Source organism: Apodemus sylvaticus, chromosome 2 (genome assembly GCF_947179515.1).
Source record: "Apodemus sylvaticus chromosome 2, mApoSyl1.1, whole genome shotgun sequence".
Taxonomy (NCBI): Eukaryota; Metazoa; Chordata; class Mammalia; order Rodentia; family Muridae; genus Apodemus; species Apodemus sylvaticus.
The window spans coordinates 47,081,896-47,097,472 of record NC_067473.1 but is presented as its reverse complement, the minus strand read 5'-3'; the positions used below and the strand labels follow the sequence as shown (position 1 = coordinate 47,097,472).

Genomic DNA, 15,577 nt, shown 5'->3' with positions numbered 1-15,577 from the left:
CACTACACAGATCCCCACTCTGAAGCTCTTTCTTCCTTTCCTCTTACAATTCTGCTGAAACAGCCTATGATCTCCTTCCTAGAAGCCATCTCACCAGCCTAGGCAAATTTTATATGTCACCTGCACTTTATTTTTTCTTAAATTACATTTTAATTGGATATTTTCTTTATTTATATTTTAAATGTTATCCCCTTTCCAGGTCTCCCCTCCAGAAGCCCCCTATCCCATCTGCCTTCCCTGCTTCTATGAGGTACTTCCCCACCCACCCACCCACCCACCCAACCACTCCTTCCTTCCCACCCTGGCATTCCCCTGCATTGGGTCATCGATCCCAATCAGGTCCAAGGCTGCTCTTCCCACTGATGTTCAACAAGACTATTCTCTGCCACATATTCAGCCAGAGCCATGGGTCCCTCTATGTATATACTCTTTGGTTGGTGATCCAGTCCCCAGGAGCTATGGGGTTTCTGGTCTGTTGACGTTGTTGCTCCCCCCCACCCCACCCCCCCCGCCATGGGGTTGCAAACCCCTCAACTCCTATAGTCCCTTCTCCAACACCTCCATCGGGGACCCCACGCTCAGTCCAATGTGACCTGCACTTTGTTTCATCGGTTACCATGTGTTCATATTCAATCTTTTGAAATCAAGAAGCTCATTATCTCCATTATACTCTATACTATGCAGAGTGCTTCTCATGCAACAGTGAGCATTTATTGAGTGAATAGTATTAAAAGAAGCCTGTTCTGTCTATAAACTGGAACATTAAATAAATCGCTTTTCATAAGGCTATATAGTGTTTTACAATATTTTAGTGAACAGGGACAAGAGAAAAAGCATTGAAACTCATGATCTTGAAGCATCACAGATTTTCACAATGCAGCTGTGTGCCAGGCAGTGTGCTCAGTGCCAGAGTCACAATGCTAGCAAAACAGCCGAGGTCCCGGTCTCCAGGGAGTTTTCTGACCCCTTGGGAGAGACAAGGCTAACAAACATTAGGTACATCCAGACAAATGCGTGGTGTATCACACCTCACATGACACAGTGCGTTATGTAGTTGGAAGACAAGTTTTCTCAAGCAGAAGCTGAATTCTCAACAATGAAGGAGTCATCCAGAAAAAGAGGGGCATAGCAGTTAGGTAGGAGACGCTGCAGGCACCAGGGCCTGGTGTAAAATGAAGCTGAAAGAGGTGAGGAGAAGCTGATAGGATGTGCTAAGGAGTTTTGAGCCTTGATCCCAAGAGCAGTGGGAAGTCACTGAAAGAAGGGAAAGGTGCAAGGCAGGGTGAAGAATTAACCAGCTCTCTATTAGAAGATTCTTCTGATGGCCTGTAGCAAACAGACTTGGCAGAGGGCCATGACTTTGACCTCTAGGAAGCTAATCCCAAGCACTTAGGATGCACTGTGAGCAGGGTTTTTAGTATGGCACAGAGGCAGCAAACAGTGAGGGCCACCCTTAGTTCTATGACATGAATCACAGAAAAGAATCAAGCTTCATTCAGTGGTTTGGGTGCCCTACAAATTGAAACAGATCTGCAGGGAAAGACCATGATGGCATTAGGGGTCCCATTATGACCAAGCTTACCTTTGAGATATGCAAGGCAGATGCCAGTGGAGATCCTTGAATATGAAAAGTAAGGAGATGTATGCGGGCTGAAATTATCAATGTGATAATTTGAAATGATGCACTCTCAGTAGCTGTTACTTCTAGGCCCCAAGTGCTGTGACTGGAGCCCTCAGAGGAGAAAGGGAAAGCAGGCTTAATAGAAGAAGCATGACACAGAGGTGCACTCAGCAAAGGGGAATTGGGAGCATTTTAACCAAGGGGGGGGAGAGAATGGAAGGTGGAATGCTAAATCTAAATCTAATACTAAATACTATATGTATTGCCACCTCATGTTAAAAACTAAGTTGTCCAAAATGTAGGATAGTTAGAAAAGCAAAGTATGGCACTAACTGAACTTAAGCTGCTCTAGCTGAAAGGGGGTCTGAGACCCAACCCCTGTGGCTTCATCTCCTAGGGTGGACCTGACACCCATATTCCAGTTTCCACATTCACAGATGGAAAAGTAGAGAACTGAGGTTGCAAGGTACAGACTAGTAGATTCCTGGCGGCCACTAAGCCTGTACCTTTCCACAGCACCAGACAGAAGTCTCAAAGATCATGGAGGGAGAGAGTGGCAAATCTACACCCTAGTGCTGTCCTTGTGTATGGTATACCAGGGGCACACTCATTGGGTATTTGTTCCGCACAGGCATGTCCCATTCCCCGAGACTGGTTTGGACAGGTAGGTAGTGGTGGCAAGGAGAGCATCTGTAAATTGAGGTGATCAGGATGAATTCATTGTGGGTAGTGATGAGGATACCGAAGAAAAACTAGGAGCGTTGGTAAGGACAAAGAATTAAGAAAGCCAATAATAAAGAAAATGAACAACTGTCAGGACATGCTCCCACTACTGGGGTACTCTTAGTCTAGGTGTGAATTAAAAAAACAGTGTGACAATGCTCAACTTCCTTGATCTTCAAATGTGTTTGAGGAGGAAAAAAAAGGAGGGGTTGGGAAGAAAATACTTTGTCATTGAGTGTATAGTTATATAAATTCGTAATGTGTGGTTATAGATGTTTCTTCTGAGAACATAGAGTACTTTATCCTAAGAGAAATAAGGTGGCTAGAGAGTAAATACGACCTGACTGCTTTGATGACATAATGAAACTATCTTGCCAGCGCAGCGTGGTAAGATTATTTTGATTAAATTTACTTTGCTGGATCAAGGCCATATATGCAGAAGGTACTTGATTAAATCTAAATGTGTGCTTAAAAGGAATGGCTTACATGGTTAAGAGCTAAGAGAGTTAGAAAGTAAAGCAGGTCACTTCTCTGGGCAGAACAAAGGAAGAGGGAACACTGGGGAAAGACAGTCCAGGGAATGTAACCGCAGCTGGGCTAGGCGTGGTCTCTTGGATGCTTGCAGGAGAAAGTATTTCAAAAACACATACTGTCAGGCACTAGCCATTCCCACAGATATCTGTGATCTAGAAAGATGTTTTCAGAGGCAGAACAAAGCTACAAGGACCTGATTGACAGCTCCAGAGAGAGGAGAGAAAATGACGTTCTATTCAAGGAAGAAAGCCTAATTTCTTCCAGGCTCTGATTGTATATATCATATACAACATACCCAGTTGTATGTGAAATTTTAATACTAGTTAGTCCTGATCTTAACAGCAAAACTTCTGCTAATTAACATCCCAAGTCTCACTTGCTTTTATCTAGAATAGCACGTGTTGTTTTTGCGATCACTCGTCCTACAAATGGCTTTACTTTACATGGAAATTTTTTAAATTTACTGTGTACATGATTCTTCCCTTGATTGTTTACTTCATGGCTAAAAAAGCAGTAAGCATGTGAAGAACCCCGCAGTCTATAGGCCCCGTCGCTTCTCGGGAGTCGTGGGTTTTATATCCTATGAATATGTGAATCATACATCCTGTTGTAGTGATTCTTATATCTTCTTAAACTTCAACAGGATATTTAAACCATTGTGTCTTACGGCACTCCTCGTTCTGTTCCGACAGTCATTTCAGAGTGCTTTCGTCTTGCGTTTCCTTGGGAGTATGTATCATGAGGCAAAGGCAGTAATTACCCAGACAGACTCTAAGTGTTAAATGTTACTCAAACAAACCCAGTGCATGACGTCCACAATAAAGAACAGGGAAACAAAGAAATTGCAGGGTTTCATTCCAACCCAACACCCTCCAGAGAGCAGAAGGCACAAGGCAAAGCCATACGTATTTATAATCTCCCAGAGCTGTATGGAGAAAGTTCACAGGAAACAGTTACCAATGCAGGAAGGAAGCCCAGCATTTAACAGGATTTCTTGGGACTCTTGCTGTTTTGTGCAATTAAAAGCCAAATGGAGAAATATGCTGTTATTAATCTTGATTTTAATAAAGTCTGAGTTGGAAGGTAGCTTTCCCACCACGTGGGCCTTAACACTAATGCTACAAAGAAAACCTTCCTGTACAAACTGTGGGTCTCACTTAGTTGGTCCCAGGGGTGCAATCTTTGTAAGCCCTTAGAGTCTCTCCTGTGTCTGTGCCTCCTTGGGGACCATTTGGGACTGAGAGGAACCCAAACAGAGGCTTCCTACTGTTGTTGAAATAGAGGCAAAGAAGACTGTGATGTGGCAGGGCTGAGGCCCATGCTTCGGATTTATTCTGCTATAGTCCAGCAATGCTGTGTGTATATCCAGAGAAGACAAGACAAGCTCCCAAGAGACTCAGCAGAAAAACCCTTTCCTCAGTTCCTGTCCAAGAGGCTTCCTGAGGGTCAGTTTCATTTCTCCTGTCCTGCAGTCCAAACCTTGTACCCTGGACTTAGCTGCCTTTTTTAGTTTTAACTGTGAGTCCTTCAAGAAGATTTGTTCTCTCCTCCCATCCCTGTAGACTGTGTGTCCCAATATATCACCCACATCTGGTTCATGTCCTTTCCTTCCACAACTTTGTATGCTCCTGAGAAGAAAAGCCTAGATCTCTTTCATGTTTTGTCTTTTCGCTTTTAGGGGCTTAAGGACAATTATAACAGAAATGGCATTCAGCAAACACTACTTAGGTGCTTGGACACATGCTGTGCCGAATCATCTCAAATCTCTCAGTTCTGGGGCACGGCGGTGAAGAACATGGGCAGACCATCTGTCTTCAAAGCTTTTCTCCCTCACTCTCCACCCAGTGTGCTCAAAGCAGGCAGGATCCAAGGGGTCTAATAGCCTCGATTCCGCTCCACCTTTATGGACACCCATACAAATTTCATTGACTCACACCTATTTGTCTATGAGCCAAACTCATTATTCTTCGTTGTCACTGAACAGTCCTCCCTAACTCAACGTATTTAGATATTCAGAAAGCCCATGACTATAATTTAACTAATCATACCAGTCATGCTAATTCTTTCTATTCATCAGGTATTATGGCGCACGCCTTTAATCCCAGCACTTGTGAGGCAGAGGCAGGTGGATCTCTGTGAGTTCTGAGGTCCGGCCTGGTCTACATAGTAAGTTCCAGAGCATTCGGAGCGACATAGGGAGACCTTGTCTTGAAAAACAAGCCAAAAACATTCTCTTTAATATTTTCTAATTTTGTTCTTTTTATATTAATGACCACCACAGTTCTTAATGCCATCCTCGTCAGGACAGAGAGAATCTTCATCTTCCCCATTAGGCAGGAGAAGCAAAATAATCCAATATCCAGACAGCAGCAGGGACACAACTTGACTCCTCATCTTTTACATCCGTCCATAGAATTTTTGCCTCTACTTTACCTTACTCTTAGCACTATTCACCTGTGTGAATAAAGTATCAGGCGCTGCGCCTTCGATGCCTCTGGTTGTCGTCAGTAACCATAGTAGTTGTCTCACCTCATGGCAAATGAGATCACCTGGCAAACACTTGCTCTCAAGATTTGAGCTTTAAGAGATGAGGCCTTTTCCACAGAGGGCCATTAAGTCTGGAATTCCCTTCCCATGGTCTGACAGAGCCCTGGAGGATTGGGCTTCTGGGTCTTGGCAAACCACATTAAGTTAAGCTTGGCAATCAGTCCTGTTTGGTAAGAACTCTTAATAGGCTGGAAGAACGTAGTAAGTAGACTTTTGAGTCCTGAGTAGTTTGTAATTTTGTAGTTTTCACTGTCTGGAACCCTTCCAGTAGCTTCCCAGCTGAAGGCAGTTCTCTCTGAGATGTGCACCTCTGCTCTGCAGTTCGCACAACCGTGTTTCTGCACCCTTACATCATATCACAGATGAGTGTTGAAGGAGCCTATGGGGAAGTGTTCCTTTCTTTTGCATAAACTGTTTTGCAGTAATTGATCAGCCATAGAGAAGACATTATCTCCTGTGCGTTCAACGTGAGTTCTGTGGCCACCAGAGACTAATAAACCATGTCCCTGGAACTATTATCACTTTGTTGCAGAAGCTGCTATGTGAACAAAAACCAGCCTTCGTTAATTTCCCTTTTCGTATTTAAAAAACCTTGTCAGTATTTTCCCTTTGGGAGTATGTAATTTGTCAATACCGCATATTATTTTAGATATACAGAGGAAAGAAGCAGGGTAATATGTTCTTGTTACTTTTTTTTTTTTCACTGATCTTCATGTCAGATATATTTCCAGTCAACAGAATAAGATTTAACAGTTTTATGTGACTGAATACTTTTTCTATATTATAGAAATATAAAATTGGCCAGTGAGATAGGTCAGCAAGTTAGGGCACTTGCAGCCAAGCGGGATGTCCTGAATTGAATTCCTGAATGAGGCCCATGTATTAAATGGAGAGAACGGACTCCCACAAGTTGTCCTCTGACCTCCATGCACATTCAGTGACATATGCACACACATACACACACACACACACACACACACACCCCAACAAGGAACATATGTGTGTATGTATATATAAATGTATGTGTATATATAATGTGTGTAGGCATGTCACTCAGGTTGGTTGAATTCTCGCTTATGTAGCATGCACAAAGCCTGGTTTAGATCCGCAGCATCAATTAAAATAGGCGTGGTGGTGCATGCCTATAATCCCAGCATTCAAAAAGGCAAAAGCAGGAGGATCAGATGTTAAGAGTCACTCTTGATGGCATAGGATGATGGCAAGGCCAGAATGGAATACCCTGTCACAAAAACAGAGAAAGGAGAGGGAAGGGAAAGGATAAACAAAGAAGGGTTTGAAAGGAAGAAGAGGAGGTGGAAAAGAAGGAACAGAGAGGAAAAACATTCTAGAAATGTGAAATTTCTCTGAAGCAATTTGGCTCCCACTCTTTCTGTCCTCCAACATCCACACATAGCCAGTAGAAGAAGTGACGCCTGTGTTGGACAGACCCTCAGGAAACAGGGATGATACTTGAGTGTCACAATTGGAAAGGTTGATAAATGTTTATTAAAGAAGGCTAGATTTGTTCTAATGTTATAAGAGCCCTAAATGTCACACCCCTCTTCTACTGCTCAGTCTTCACAGGTCAGTCTCTTCTGTATATGTAGAAAAAGTTGATCTCTACACAAGTAAATATTTGATGGATATGATGGGTATTAAGTTTAGTTATCATTTTTATAAGTGTCTGTATTAAGTTGAAAGTAATTCTTGTTTATGGTTTAAATCAGGGGTGTCCAACCTTTTGTCTCCTCTTGGACATTCTTGTTGAAGGACTTTCTTAGGATACATACATGGGTCTCTAACTCCCAATCCATGGGTGGCAAAATGTGTGTGTGTGTGTGTGTGTGTGTGTGTGTGTGTGTTTGGATGCCCCAATTATAACTTTCTGGTAAAATCTTATTAAAGATATGAGAGAGAGGGGGGGGGGGATTGTAACATGACAGTGTCATCTGCAAAATTGGCAATTGAGAATGGTTTAGTTGGAAAAAATAAAAGTAATGTTTTAAGTGGGTTTATAATTTGAGGTTACATTCATAGCTATCCTGGGCCAAATACACAGTAACTATTCTCTTCTACACTTAGTTAGTTAGTTAGTTAGTTAGTTAGTTAGTTAGTTAGTTTTAGAAATGAATGTATGATTTTCAACAATGGGAAAGGATATTAGAGCTTGTGTTCAGAATGATAGAACAAACGTTATAAGTTCTTCTGAACTCAGCTGTCAGTTTATTTGGTGTGGTGTGTGTGTGTGTATGTGTGTGTGTGTGTGTGTGTGTGTGTGTGTGTGTGTGTGAAAAGGTTGGTTTATAAATGACCTCCCTACTCATAGACTAAATTCTCACACTCACCATGAACTCCACTGCAGTTTGTTTCAGTGTTGGAAGGGGTGCTTTCAAAGCTGTCGAGGTATGATGAAGGTACCTTCTTCTCATCCATTCTGTCCTTCACTGTAAGTATCTCAGTGAGTTCTCTTGTAGTGTCTTTTAACAGTTGCCACAGTTCTTGTGTACCAGCTAAGAATTCTCATAATTATTCTTTTCTTTCCCATTTAAGGTGAAAGCAGCTGCAAAATATGTGGATGTCCCTGTAAGTATTTTAAAATCTGTTTCCCTTCCTCTCCCTTCCCCCCATCTATCCTTCCCTTCCTTCTCTCCCCAAGCCCCTCATAATTATGACTCAGTACTGGTTGGCTTCAGTTCTTTAAACCAGTACCATCCCTTGGGGAATAGTTTCCTTTCATTAAGCAAACAGGAATCCTCATAATACAAGCTTGGCAGCAGCAATTTCAGCAGATCTTACTTTTTCTCCTATAACTTGGGAGCTGTCAGAAAGTTAGTTCACCATGAGAACTTGGTGTTACAGCTTCAAGGAGAACCTTAGAGCCTCTAGGATGGGACAGGCAATGCCTTACACTTTATAAAACAGTACTTGGCCTTCTTGATCTTTATTGTGAAGGCTCTAACTGATTGCTAGTAACAATTAAAATAACAAGAAAGGTTCAGTAAACTCCATTTGTAAATACAAAGTTAGCAAATCAATTGTAATGTAATTATGATTTTGAGCATATGTTATCAATTTTCACACAATTAGAGAGTGGCGGAATGTTCTTTAACCTAGCAGATTGCTAGATATAACTTTCCTCCTTGAGCCTGAGCATCCTCAGAGCAGAGCATTGATGTGAATGTGATCTGCACGACTGCCGAGAATCCTTGAATAATGGCTATAGAGGGCTCTTAGTTTTAGAATGCTTACCTACATGTTGTCACCAGTATAACTCATGCCATCATCTTTTTTTATTAATTTATTCACTTTATATCCTGATCGCAGCCCCCTCACTCTTCCCCTCCCAGTCCCACCTCACCACTCCCCTATTCCCCTTTCCCCTTCTCCTTAGAAAAGGGGAGTGTACCCCTACCCCTGGTACCAACCTACCCTAATATCTCAAGTGGCATCAGAACTAAGTGTATCCTCTCCCACTGAGTAAACAAGGCAGCCCAACTAGGGGAAAGGAATCCCTTTGGCAACAGAATCCAAATCAAATATGACTCTGATCCAGTTGTTAGGGGACCCACATGAAGACCAAACTGCACATCTACTTCATATGTGTAAGGAACCTAGGTCCAGACCATGCATTGATATTAGTTCAGCCTCTGTGAGGCCCCATGGGCCCAGGTCAGTTGGCTCTGTAGGTCTTCTTGTAGTGTCCTTGACCCCTCTTATTCCCACAGTCCTGCCCCTAACTCTTCCACAAGACTCCCTGAGTTCCTTCTAATGTTTGGCTGAGAGTCTCTGCACCTGTTTCGATCAGCTGCTGGATGAAATATCTCAGAAGACAGTTATGCTAGGCCCCTGTCTGCAAGACTGTAGCAGAGTATCATTAATAGAATCTTGGGTTGGCTTTCTCCCATGGGATGAGTCTCAAATTGGGCCCATCATTGGTGGACCATTCCCTAGATCTCTGCTCCATCTTTTTTCCCTGCACATCTTGTAGGCAAGGCTAATTTTGGGTCAAGGGTTTTGTGGGTGGCTTGGTGTTCTCCCAGCTCTGGAAGCTCTGCTTGTCTGTAGCCAGTGGCCATTTCACACTCCGTATCTTCTGGTGCAAGGAGTCTTTAACTAGGGTCACACCCATATCCTCCTAGGAGCCTCCACTGTTCCAGGACTCATGCTACTTGTAGAAATGTTCCCCACTGATTTTCTTTCTCTCTCCGGGCCCCTTCACCCCCACAAGCCTGTTCTCCCCATACATGATCTCCACCCCCCCATTCCCTTCTTTGTCCCTTATCCCATCTACTTCCCTATGTCCACTCACTTACAATGTCTATTTTATGTCCCCTTCTGTGTGAGATTTAAGCATCCTCCCGTGAGCTATCCTCATAACTTAGTTTCTTTGGGTGCATATATTGTAGCATGGTTATCCTGTACTTTATGACTAATGTGCACGTATTAGTGAGTACAAACCATGCATATCTTTCTGGGACTAGGTTACCTCACTCAAGATGATATTTTCTACTTTCACCCATTTGACTGCAAATTTTATGATGTCCTTGCTTTTAATGGCTGAGTAGTATTCCATTGTGGAAATGCACTACATTTTCTTTATCCTTTTTGTCGGTTGAGGGGAATATGAGTTGTATCCACTTTCTGGCTATTTAAAATAAAACTGCTATGAACATAGTTGAGCAGATATCCTTGTAGGATGGTGGAACATCTTCTGGGCATATACGCGGCAGAGGTACAGCTGGGTCTTGAGGTAGATCTATTCCGAATTTTCTGAGAACCTGACAAATATAATTCCAAAGTGGTTGTACAAGTTTGTACTCCCACCAGCAATGGAGGAGTGTTTCCCTTGCTCCACATCTTCACCAGCATATGTCATCACTTGAGTTTTTTATCTTAGCCCTTCTAACGTGTATAAGGTGGAATCTCAGTGTTGTTTTGATTTGTGTTCTCCTGGTGACTAAGAGCATTGAACATTTCTTTAGATGCCTCTTAGCCATTAGAGAATCCTCTGTTGAGAATTCTCTGTCTAGCTCTGTACCTCAATGCTTAATTGGGTTATTTGGCTTGTTGGTGTTTGATTTCTTGAGTTCTTTACATATTTTGGATATTTGCCATCTGTCAGATATAGAGTTGATGAAGACATTTTCCCATTCTGTAGGCTGCCATTTTGTCCTATTAATGGTGTCCTTAGCCTTATAGAAGCTGTTCCATTTCATTAGATCCCATTTATTAACTGTTGATCTTAATGCCTGAGCTATTGGCCTTATGTTCAGGAAGTTGGCTCCTGTATCAATGATTTCAAGGCTGTTCCCTACTTTATTAATTTGGTGTACCCAGTGTTGTGCTGAGGTCTTTGATCTACTTGGACTTGAGTTTTATACAGTGTGATAAATATGGGTCTATTTGCATTCTTCTACATGCAGACATCAAGTTAGACCAGCACCATTTGTTGAAGATGCTTTCTTCTTTTTCACTGTATGGTTTTGGTTTATTTGTCAAAAATCAAGTGTCCATTGGTTTTATCCATTTCCTTCACCTGTTTAATTGTATTTTTCTGTATTTCTACAAGGGATTTATTTATTTCTCTTTGAAGGCTTTTATCATTTTTATAAGATTGTATTTAAGGTCACTTCTTGTGCTTTGGCTGTTAGGATATCCAGGGCTTGCTGTAGTCGGAAGGTGCTGTATTCTTCTCACTCCTGTTGTTTGTGTTCTTAAGCTGGCCTTTAGCCATCTGGTTGTCCCTGGTGTTGGCTGGATGTTCCTGATGCCAACTGGACCCTCTGGGGAGGCAGGCAAAGCCTTGGTTCTGACAGTGGATCTCAGAGAACAGCATGCTTCTCACCTGTGCTTGCTGTGTCCCAGGTGGAACCAAATGTTCCTGGGGTCCCTCCTACAAACCTCCTTGGAAAGGGAGGCAGAGCAGTGAGCCTGTGGAGAGAGCTTGGGGGACAGAGTGTGGCTCACCTCTGCTGGCTGTGCCCCAGGTGGACCTGGCATGCAGGGATAAGGCATGGTGATGTCTAATCTGGGTGTTCCTGCCATTTGTTGGGATGTCTTTGGAACATTTTACTTACAGTATGACTCTCAAAGAAGGCTTACCACTCTAGCAGTCTTGTTCTTAGAATCAGTGCTGAGAAAATAATAGGGGTGAATACATGCATAAAGGAGAGAATGGGAGAATTAAGAGGATGATTTTATGTTTTTGTCTCCAGAAAGGCAGGCCTTCATATACCAGTGTACTTCATTGGAATACTTATGCATCTTATATCTTGAGTTTTTATCTTGAATTTAGGTAGAATAGGATTTCATAATTACTTGTGCCTCTGGAGCTTTTGAAGCTTTCAATTTGACTCTGAACTAGATCCTCATTACGTCATAAAATCTTAGCTGAGAGAGGCAGAAAGTGCTTAATTCACTCTCCTTAGAGCAAAAAGATCATCCTTTGAGATCATTCTCAAAGACTCTCTGAGCTCTGCTTCGTTATTTCAGTGATTTCAAGCTGGCTGTTAGGCAGCCTCCTCTTAAGCGTGATGAACTGACCTCCTGCATTTCTGTGAATTCTGCCCATTAATCCTAGTTCTGCCCTTCCTTCCTCAGGGAAGTCCTTAAAATATACACTGATCTTTATCATGACTCCTCTCTGCAAGAGCCCCAGTGCTATTCAAATGCACATATTATGAACAACTCTTATCATTAGGATTAGAAACCCTTAAGTATTCATTGAAAGCACTGATACAATTGTGTTTAATGTATACCAGACCATGGGCATTCTTAATGAAATTGTGTATTCCAAACCTCCATCACCTGAGAGTCTGAGAGCGATGCTCTGGTAGCCATGCCCAAGCTCCTCAACATACCTATCAGGGTCTTAGATGAATTGTGAGTGTCATGGTCAGTCAAGTTACCTCTTGGAGCAGCACTATCTGTCCCATAGAGATGTCCTGGCCAGGGCCAATTGCCAATGGATAAATTTTTCGCTCAGATCTAGATCTTACAATTCTATTGCAACTTCCTATTAATTTTAAAATCATGAGGTCCTGCTAGCTATTATTATTGTTTATGCTCATGCACCAGCAAGTCTATCTGTCTGAACTGGTCTTTTAAGAAAAAATCATAGAGAAAGGATGGTAGTGGCCCCAATTTTATAAAAATTAAGATATCATAAAACCATATGCAAAGAATACAAGTATGTATCCTTCAAAGGAAAATATAAAAGAAAATATAGAGAGTCTTGGGTGTGGTGATGAATATTTAGATACAACATCAAAAATGTAGTTTATAGAAGGAATTAATTAGTTGAACTTTTAAAAGTTTACAAGTGGGGGTGAAGAGATGGCTTGCTACTGACCCTAAAGCCCTGAATCCAATTGCTAACACCTACATGTAGAAGAAAAGAAATGACCCTGCCACATCGTCCTCTGACCACACACACACATACACACACACACACACACACACACACACACACGCACACACATGCACAAACACAAACATACCTGGTGGCACCTACACAATTAATTCGTTGGGCTAGGACTTAGTAATGGCTGAGTTTTAATTCATTTTATATGGCCTTGGACAATTGGATTAACTGTGTAGCCATGAACTTTTAGTTAAGTGACCTCACTTTAGTCTTTTATAAAATGGGTGAAAGAGTTATATAGTTTGCATTATTCCTACAACAAGCTTTCACTCTTTGAATTCTGAATATCTGTTTATGTCCCTCCAAGGGAAAGAGAAAGATATCTCCCAGGGGATGATGAGAAGATAAATGCTAGGGAAAAAAAAACTGTGAAATGAATAAAGCCTTCACAGAATCCTGCCACTAGCTGGAAATTGTTTCGAAAACAAATCAGTAAAGACACTGTGTCACAACACAATAAAAATTGCCTACAAAGTTAAATATTTATATTCTAAAAGTGGGGATGGAGATTCACACTCCTAAGACCTACTAACTTAGAATTACCACACAATTGAGGATAAGTAAGAGAAATTGTTGAGCCAGGAATGGTGGTACATGTGTTTTATCCTAGCACTCAAAGGCAGAGGCAGGTGGACCAGATGTCTGAATTCAAGGCAAGCCTGGTCCATGTAAGTTGCAAGCCAGATAGGATAAATGGGTGCATATCCCTAGACAGGATAAATGGATGAAGGGGAGCAGAGAGATTAAGTCTTTAAATTTAACAACTTGAGTATAACATGTTATGCAAATGTACCTCACCATCCCATCAGAGTTGTAGAGAGTTCATGTTGGTGAAGATTTCATGTGGTTTGAAATTTAGAGGGGCTATAAGACAGATTCTTATAGAGACCAAAGTTAGTCTGAAATTGACTGTATATGAAGATGACCTTAAAACCTTAACCCTCATACTTCCTACCTTCCATATCCTAAGATTACAGGCACGTGGCTCCACACCCAGCTTGCTATTCTTTAAAAAACAAAGAAACAAACAAAAAACAAGATGTGGTTATGGTAATAACCAGTTGCAATATCTAGAAGAAAGGAACACAGATGAGAGGGTGTCAGCCAGTGGTTAAATGCAGGATCAAGAGACCGTTTAAATTGGCACTAGACCCAAACCAAAGCTTGGTAGGGTCGAAGTATTATGTGTACTTCGTTAACTTTGTTAAAAAGTTAGCAACAACTTTTAAAATCGCCCATCTGGGGCAGGAGAAACACTGTAGCAGTTAAGAGCATGTATTATTCTTATAGAATATCCAAGTTCAGTTCCCAGCATGCTTGTCTGATAAACTGCCTGTAATCCCAGCTCCAGGAGATCTGACACCTGTGGCCTCCAGCGGCTTCTGCATTCACACACACACACACACACACACACACACACATTTTTAATCCTTTAAAAATAAAAAGTAACAATCCGTGGCATTGGTAAGTTGTAGCTAAAAGCACTGTATATTTTCAGTGGCAGGAAGGGCAACAAGGTGACTTGGTAGTTAAAGGCAGCTGGAATCAACCCTGAGGATGACTTGATTTCAGTCCTCAGAATACAGATGACAGGAAAGAACCAACTCCCAAAAGTTGCATGTGCATGCATACACAATAAATAAGCTAAAATGTAAGAACATGAAAATTAGAAAGGGATGGGAGGCAAGGCTATGCCTCAGGCAGTAAAAGCACTTATTTCTCAAGTGTGGGGACTTGGGTTCCATTCAGATCTCTCAAACCACCATAAATCCAGATATCATATAACTCATGTTTGTAATCTCAGCATTCCTACCGCAAGATGGAGAGAGATGAAAATCCCCCAGAAGAATGTGGGCTAGCTAGCCCGGTGTATCCAGCAATGAACACCAAAAGAGAGACCCTGCCTCAATTAAAGTCGTAGATGAGAACCACTGCCTACCATTGTCCCGTGGCCTCCACAGGAGCACTGCACGGGAGCACTGCACGGGAGCACTGCACGGGAGCACCATGGCAGGCAAAAGCCCCAGTCATTCTCAGGAGCATGCACACGCAGCAAGCATACAAAGGGAAATAATAGATAAAAGCCTTTGTACGATGTCATTTGAAACAATAATGTGGGGTGTTGGTTTTATCGCAGAGCATGGTTACTTAGGGGAGCCAGCCTGCCTGTGCCTGGCTTCTCCTTCCAACACTCCACTTACAAGATCAGTGTAACCCTGGCACCGAGTTCTTGTCTATTAAATGATGATATAATTATACCTCTCACAGGCTTATTGTGAGTAAGTACTTTTCAGGATTCCTAGAGTGCAATTAGTACTCAGTAAATGTTAGTTATTATCATATGTTGCCATTGATTAGAAAATAAAACCTAGTGGCTCCATTCTACAAAATCACCATCCATTGATTGTTTCTGTATTACTGGAGACAAATCACCACGTAAGTCATTTTAAAATGGCACACCTTTTTAACTTTCCTGTAGAAAGCGGCCATAAATAGTTAAGGGGGGTCCAAGAAACTTAGAAATAGCTTGTGAGGATAAAAGTAGGGGCAGGAGAGGAATGTGTCTGTCCTGAGAGGAAGCAGAGGGAAGAGTCAAGAGAGCCGGTTCAGTAGCAGTGTCCTCCTCAGTAGCCGATCATCTGCAAATGTGTGAAATCTTAACCCCTAATTGGGCTTAAACTTAGCTCTGGCTCACACAGATGACACGCATCTGTCAAACATCCGGTTTC

The 15,577-nt window shown here is 42.0% G+C and overlaps 1 protein-coding gene across 2 annotated transcripts in view; it reads left to right on the top strand.

Annotated features, from left to right (window-relative positions):
- Cadps2 (calcium dependent secretion activator 2) overlaps nucleotides 1-15,577 on the top strand; it is a 564,078-nt gene that overhangs the window by 515,996 nt on the left and 32,505 nt on the right. For both annotated transcript variants that reach the window (XM_052173304.1, XM_052173303.1), the window contains 2 exons: nucleotides 7,788-7,871; nucleotides 7,976-8,008. In XM_052173304.1, the coding sequence (XP_052029264.1) occupies nucleotides 7,788-7,871; nucleotides 7,976-8,008 (117 nt within the window). The remainder of the gene's footprint in view (nucleotides 1-7,787; nucleotides 7,872-7,975; nucleotides 8,009-15,577) is intronic.